This window comes from Nicotiana sylvestris, chromosome 3 (genome assembly GCF_000393655.2).
Source record: "Nicotiana sylvestris chromosome 3, ASM39365v2, whole genome shotgun sequence".
Classification (NCBI taxonomy): domain Eukaryota; kingdom Viridiplantae; phylum Streptophyta; class Magnoliopsida; order Solanales; family Solanaceae; genus Nicotiana; species Nicotiana sylvestris.
The window spans coordinates 177,074,027-177,080,938 of NC_091059.1; the positions used below are offsets into that span (position 1 = coordinate 177,074,027).

Here is a 6,912-nt window from a genome sequence, read left to right on the forward strand (position 1 = left end):
TAGTCTGGCTCTTAATGCTGAAGGAAGACATCGATTAGCTCGTGGTCATCCATGGGTGGCTTAACTCTAGCTGTTTGTTCTCCCCATTTAATGGCATATTCCCTGAAACTTTCAGTTGGTTTCTTCTTTAGGTTTGAAAGGTAATTACGGTCCGGGGTGATGCCGATGTTATATTGAAGCTGTTTGACAAAGGCCTGGGCCATGTCATCCCAGACATACCAGCAAGATGCGTCTTGATCCGTAAACTATTCGGAGGCTACACCCGTAAGGCTTTCACCAAAATAAGCTATTAGCAATTCTTCATTTCTTCTTGCACCTCTTAGCTGATTGCAATACCTTTTCAGGTGGGCTATGAGGTCTCCATGTCCATCATACCTTTCAAATTTGAGGATCTTGAAACCAAGTAGCAAACGAACATTGGGGAACATACATAGATCCTTGAAGGCAATACTCTTCTGACCTGCCAACCCCTGCATGTTTTTCAACTGTTGTTCTAAGCTTTTCAGTCTTTGGGTCATTTCTTCATGTGCCATCTTTCGGGCAGACTTCTCAATGATTGCATCAAACAAGTACGAGTGGTATTCAAGAGAGTGGTACTGCTCTTGCTGGGTAGAAAATTGTGACTCGTGACTTTTCCTCTGCACCACCGTCGGCTGTGGGATGGTGAAAACAGGCATAACATTAGTGGTTGTCTGATTGGTTGTCAATGGCAAACTTTGAGAGCATGCAACAGAAGTTCCAACTGTAGTTGCACAGTTGGGATAAGGACTGAACCTAGGTGGATAGGATTGATCAGACAATGAGATCGGAATGGAAGTAGTCGAGATGGGTGTGAACTCTGAGAAATCATGAATAGAAAAGGGCGGTCTTTGACCATTGGCCCATGCTTGACACATTTCGGTCATTTGCTGTTTCAGTATTCTATTTTCCTCAACCACAGTAGAATCTTGTTGAACTTTCTGACCCTGAGTCTCTTGACTGCTTGCAACAGCTTCGATGTCAGTTGTCAATGGCATTTTCCTTTGAATCTTGTGTTTCCAGCTTACCACAAACCGACCACCTCAACTTTCTTCACAATTCAAAACAAAAACATGTTAAAATGGACTCAGTCGGTCCTTGGTATTATCATTCTTCCTCTTTTTTTTTCTCCTTTTCTTTTTTTTTTCAAAATCATTTGATCGAACTTGATGTGGATTGCCTACGTATTATGTGGGAACATGAATCAGATCTTGCGTAGTTCGAAAAGATTAGAAATAAAGTAAATAAACTAACTCTTTTTTTTTATGGATTTTGGACTTTTTTCGAAAGGAAGACTTAAAAAGAAGAAACAAAATATTTTTGGATTTTGATTTGTTTGTTTGTTTTTTTAAAAAAAAAATTAAAAAGAAAGACTTCTAAAGAAGAAAGAAAATATTTTTTGAATTTTGACTTCTTTTTTTTTGGAATTTCGAAAGAAAGACTTAAAAAGAAGAAACAAAATATTTTTGGATTTTGTTTTTTTTTGTACGTTTGTTTTTTAAAATTTTTGAAAAGAAAGACTTCTAAACAAGAAAGAAAATATTTTTTGAATTTCGACTTTTTTTTGGAATTTCGAAAAACAAAAACTTCTAAAGAAGAAAAGAAATATTTTTGGAATTTTATTTTGAGTTTATGAAAGAAATGCTTCTAAAGAAAAAAGAAAATATTTTTGAATCTTGAATTTTCTTTTCAATTTTTGAAAGAAGAATGAAAATATTTTTGGATTTTGAGAAGAATTTTTTTTTGTATTTTTTTTAAAAATTGGGGTCTAAAAGAAAAACTTTCTAAAGAAACAAGTAATGGAAAATATTTTTGAATTTTTTTAAAAATTATAGTCTCAAAGAAAGAATTTTCTAAACGAGGAAGCAAAGGAAAATATTTTTGGATTTTTAAAAATTGGGGCCGGAACCGATGAGATTTGCCTACGTATCTCACATCCGGTGAGAATCAAACCCGCGTAGTTCGGTCAGTTTTGACGCAAGAGGAAAATGTGACTTATTTTGAAATGACATTACTCTTTTTTTTCTTCAAAATTTCGGCAGAGTTTCAAGATATTTCAAATACCTACCTCTCACTCTCTTTTTTTTCATTTTTTTTCCTTTTTTTTCATTTTCTTTCCCTATTCTGGAAGCCATTCAATATGCAAGTCGAAAAAAAGAGATACGCAAGTAGCACGTAAGATGCATCAAGATGGTCTTTTAATTTGGGTACACCTGTCCTAGACGGACCCAACCCCTGTGTTGAGTCCCCAAAGTCAAATGCACGTGATGCAAATAAACGTTCTTACTAGGGATCCGACATTAGGCTATGTTATCCTAGGTTTAAAATATAGGTGTATGGCTCTAGACCTGGCTTACCCGAGCGAACAACTCGAGCCGGGGGGGGGGGGGCAGCGTACCGGGAATACAGAAGCTTCAGCGGCTTTGCAACTTATCCGTACCTCATTCTAAAATTGGGATTGACTCTAACAGAAAAGAATTCACACGAAGTGCACGCTTCCCAGATGATTTAGAAGAATCAGAGAGAAGAAGGTTTCGTAACAGTTTATATATAGTTCAAGCAATATCAAAGCGGTAAAAAGCGACATTTAGCACATTAGGCTCAAACATGTGAAAATTAGATAATAGATAAAAGCCAACTATAACAGTTATTCTAAGCTCGAATTTTGAACCCTGAACCAGAAGTTCTGGGTTCTTCTCCCCAGCAGAGTCGCCAAAGTTGTCACACCTCCTTTTTCCCGAAGGATATAGAGTTTTTCCAATTAAAGTAACATTAATCGAAATGAAATTATTTATTTATTTTCAGAGTCGCCACTTGGGATAATTATTTTGGTGCCCCAAGTCACCGATTTATTTTAAAATTCCAAATCGAGGAAATTAACTCTTATTTATGGTTTGCGAACACAAAAATTCGGGTAAGGAATTCTGTTAACTCGGGAGAAGGTGTTAGGCATTCCCGGGTTCCGTGATTTTAGCACAGTCGCTTAACTATTAATAATTGGCCTAATTATCTGATTAATTACACATTTTAAACCTACGTGCATTTTTACCTTTCTAACCGCTTTTAATGTTTATAGAATTATTTTCTGGAGCAAGTCACAATTGTCGTACACTTGTCGTTTTTGGTACACATTGCAAACCGTGTCACATGAAATGTACCCGCAATTTACAACATATTTATTTTATTATTATTCGAAGTTATAGTCGGATCACATGAAATGCACACCCGAATTAGGGATTGGGTATCACGACAATGCCACAGGAACCGTACCCATAACCGTGATGATTATTATTAATCGCGCCTAAAGCAACTAGCGCATTTAATTATTTTCCTAATCTTTGAGATTGTTGTGATGACAAATTCATGAACAAGATATTATTGGGGAGCAAATAGGCTAGCTAACATGATCTGTTACTTGGCCAGATTCCTTATGGTTCAAGACGCACCTTATGACCCATTCTTATTCCTTGCCAAGATAGAAAACAACTTCAATTTTTCCATCTACCCAATTAAAGCATTTATTCAAGAACCAAGACTACATACATCATAATCGAAATAAAAACTAATTAAAATAATTTAAATGAAAACTAAGGCATGCTACTCAAACACGTAGAATCACAAATCAATCAACACGCGCACCAAACTATCATAACACAATGAAATGAGAATGAAAATTAAGAAATGGACCTTTTATTGATGAATAAAGCTGAAAATTACAAATCAATTTGGCTAAACAAAGCAATAATCCTTGGACTGAAATACCGAAATTACAAACCGAAACTTTGAATCGACACCGGAAAACTCGAAACCCAAATGCGACCTCAAAATTTGATCTTCGGACGCTTATCAATGGAAAAACTTTACAAGTGACTCAAAACCCACTTCCACATAATGCCAATCTTCCTTATCACAAAATCCCACTAAAATTCCCAAACACTTAACGAAAGTTATCACGGTGGAAATTCCCAAAAAAAGCAGACGTGAGTCTTTTTTTTCTTTGCCGTTTCCAATCGGCTCTTTTTTGGAAATTGGGATGATGTCTTAGCTTCTTAGGTCCTATTGTAAGCGTGGGGTCCAGAGAGAAAATAGGGAAAGGGGGGGTCGATTTTCTTGGGTGGGAGTTGTCGTTTTTCCTTTTTTTGGAAATGAGAGTGAAAAGCTCATTTTCCCAAAGGAGACGTGTGATGACCCAAAAGATCATCACTTGATTTACAAGTGAATTCTGTATTTTGAGGCATTAAAAGCCTCCTTTTATACTACCTCAATTTGCGTGCATGATTCGGCGTATATCCGAAACGCTTTTATGTGAAAATTTGATGAAAATGCCGAACCCGTGATTTGATGGTCTCAGAGGATACGTAGAAAAATATGTGACTTGGTCGTATGCTCGGAATTGAATTCCGAGGTCCCAAGCCCGAGAAATGAATTTTTGAAGAAAATTGTTTAACTGAATTATAAGAGTTTTTGGAAATTTAAATGTGTTTGAATTTGATGGTATCGAGCTCGTATCTTGGTTCCGGATACCGGTACAGGTCTTATATGGTATTTTAAATCGAGCCTGTAAAGTTTGGTAAGAACCGGACTTGATATGACGTGAATCGAACCCTCGGTTGTTAAAATTTGAACTTAAGAGTTCTTGAGATTTTTCTTTGATTTTGATGCTAAATTCGTTGTTAAAGATGTTAATTTGGCAATTTGATCGCACGAGTAAGTCCATATGATGTTTTTAGGTTAGTGTGCATGTTTGGTTTGGAGCCCCGAGGGCTCGGGTGAGTTTTGGATAGGCCACAAGATGTTTTTGCACTTAGGAAAAATTGCAAGTTTACTGTTTCTGGTGTGCTGATATTTTGTTCTTCGCGTTCGCGAAGGGACTCTTGCGAAAGCGAAGGGTAAGTTAGTCTGAAGGAAAATAATTCCTTCTACGCGAACGCGAAACACAGGTCGCGAACGCGGAGCCTTGGGGGTGTTATCCTTCGCGAACGCGGACCTGCTATCGTGAACGCGAAGGCCTTTTGGCCGAGGACTGAGGGAAAGGAATTTTGTTCTACGCGAATGCAGCCACTTGACCGCGAACGCGAAGGCTTGAGGAGCTAAAGCTACGCGAACGCGAAGGCCATCTAGGTCTGACCTATCGTGAACGCGACAGGCCCATCGTGAACACTATGAAGGCCTGTCCAGTCATTTTAAAACAGATTTCAAAACGGGCAGAACTTATTTTCTTCATATTTTCGAACTCTCAAGACCTAGAGGCGATTTTCTTCACTCAAATTTATCCCCAAAGTGTTGATAATCAATTCTAAACTTTATTCTTTCAATTACCCAATAATTTTCATCACTTTTTAATAAAAAAATCAAGAGTTTTCATGGTAGAAATTAGGAATTTGTGTAGTGTTAGGGCTTTTTGAATAATTGGAATTTAGACATCGTTATGGGGCCGGATTTCGAAACTAATTGCATATTTGGGCTTGCGGGTGAATGGTTGATCGAGTTTTGGTCCGAACCTCGAGTTTTGACCAAGGGGCCCGGGGTCGATTTTTGACTTTTTGGGAAAAATGATAGAAAACCTATAATTAAGCATTGGGTATGAATTCTTTAGCATTTATTGATGTTGTTAAATTAATTTGGGCTAGATACAAGTAACTTGGAGGCGAATTCTAAAGAAAAAACGGTGTTTGAGGGTTGAGTTGGCCGTGGAAGTTCGAGGTAAGTATTTTGTCTAACCTTAGCTTGAGAGAATAAGTATTATGCTTTATTTGCTATGTGCTAGTGTAGTGTACGATGTATAGGTGGTGACGAGTATCTATACGTCGTTGTCAAGCATACCCGTGAGTCTTAAATTGTAATCGTTGTGTTTCTTAATATGTACTACAAATGCCTAAGTTGTTGATTCTCCGTGTTGGGCAAGAATTTTGATTATTCTCATGGTATTTGTTCATTGTTGAGTACTGGTTCCAGTTGAGGTTTCATTGTGAAGTTAAATATTGGTACAAGATTGGTTATAGCTGATTCCCTTGCCGGAACGTATTTAATTCTTATTGTTGGTTCTCTTGTCGGGATGTGTTTATTCTTATTATTGATTCCCTTGCCGGGATATTGTTGTTTCCTTATTGTTTTCTTGTCGGAATTCTTTTGTAATTGGTGTTGATTTGTATATTGGGATTGGGTTGCATGCCGCAACAATATTATATGGGATCGGGTTGCATGCTATAACATGGAGTAATAAGGGAGAACATGAGGGGCCGGATTGCACGCTGCAATAGTGATATATGATTTGGATCGGGTTGCACGTCGCAACAGTGTTAAATGATTTGGATCGGGTTGCGCGCAGCAACAATAATGAATAAAAGTTGATATTGATTTGTTACTGTTTCCTTCTTCTTATTGATGCGAACTTTAAGATGTTCTTTATGATTTTCTCCTGAGTTCTTGTTGGTACTTGATATTCCCCGCAGCATGTTCCCCTTCCCATCTTTAACTGCTAGTTTCTGTTATTATTACTTGATGTATATGCTTTAACTGCACATGTTTATTTGGTATCTCGTCCTAGCCTCGTCACTACTTTGCCGAGGTTAGGCTCGACATTTACCAGCATATGGGATCGGTTGTGATGATACTACACTCTACACTGTGTGCAGATCTCAGTACCGAAGTTTTTGGACCTTAGAGTGATTGCTGCCTTCAGTCCAGCGGAGACCTGAGGTAGTCCTGCAGACGTCCGCAGGCCTTGGCGTCCCCTTCTATCTTTTATATTCTATTTTCATTTACTTTAGAGACAGATTGTATCTTTCTTTCCAGACAACTGTTTGTAGTATTCATAGATGGTCCTTGATATTGTGACACGAGTTCTGGGTAGAGTTGTATTTTGAATTTTTACACTAGTATTTAGTTAAGTTA

The 6,912-nt window shown here is 37.6% G+C and overlaps 1 protein-coding gene across 1 annotated transcript; it reads right to left on the minus strand.

The window, feature by feature from the left end:
• Nucleotides 1-245: 245 nt before the first annotated feature.
• On the minus strand, nucleotides 246-1,016 carry LOC138888411 (uncharacterized). Its single transcript, XM_070170269.1, has one exon. The coding sequence runs from the start codon at nucleotides 1,014-1,016 to the stop codon at nucleotides 246-248; it is 771 nt and encodes a 256-aa protein (XP_070026370.1).
• Between the last annotated feature and the right edge of the window lie 5,896 nt (nucleotides 1,017-6,912).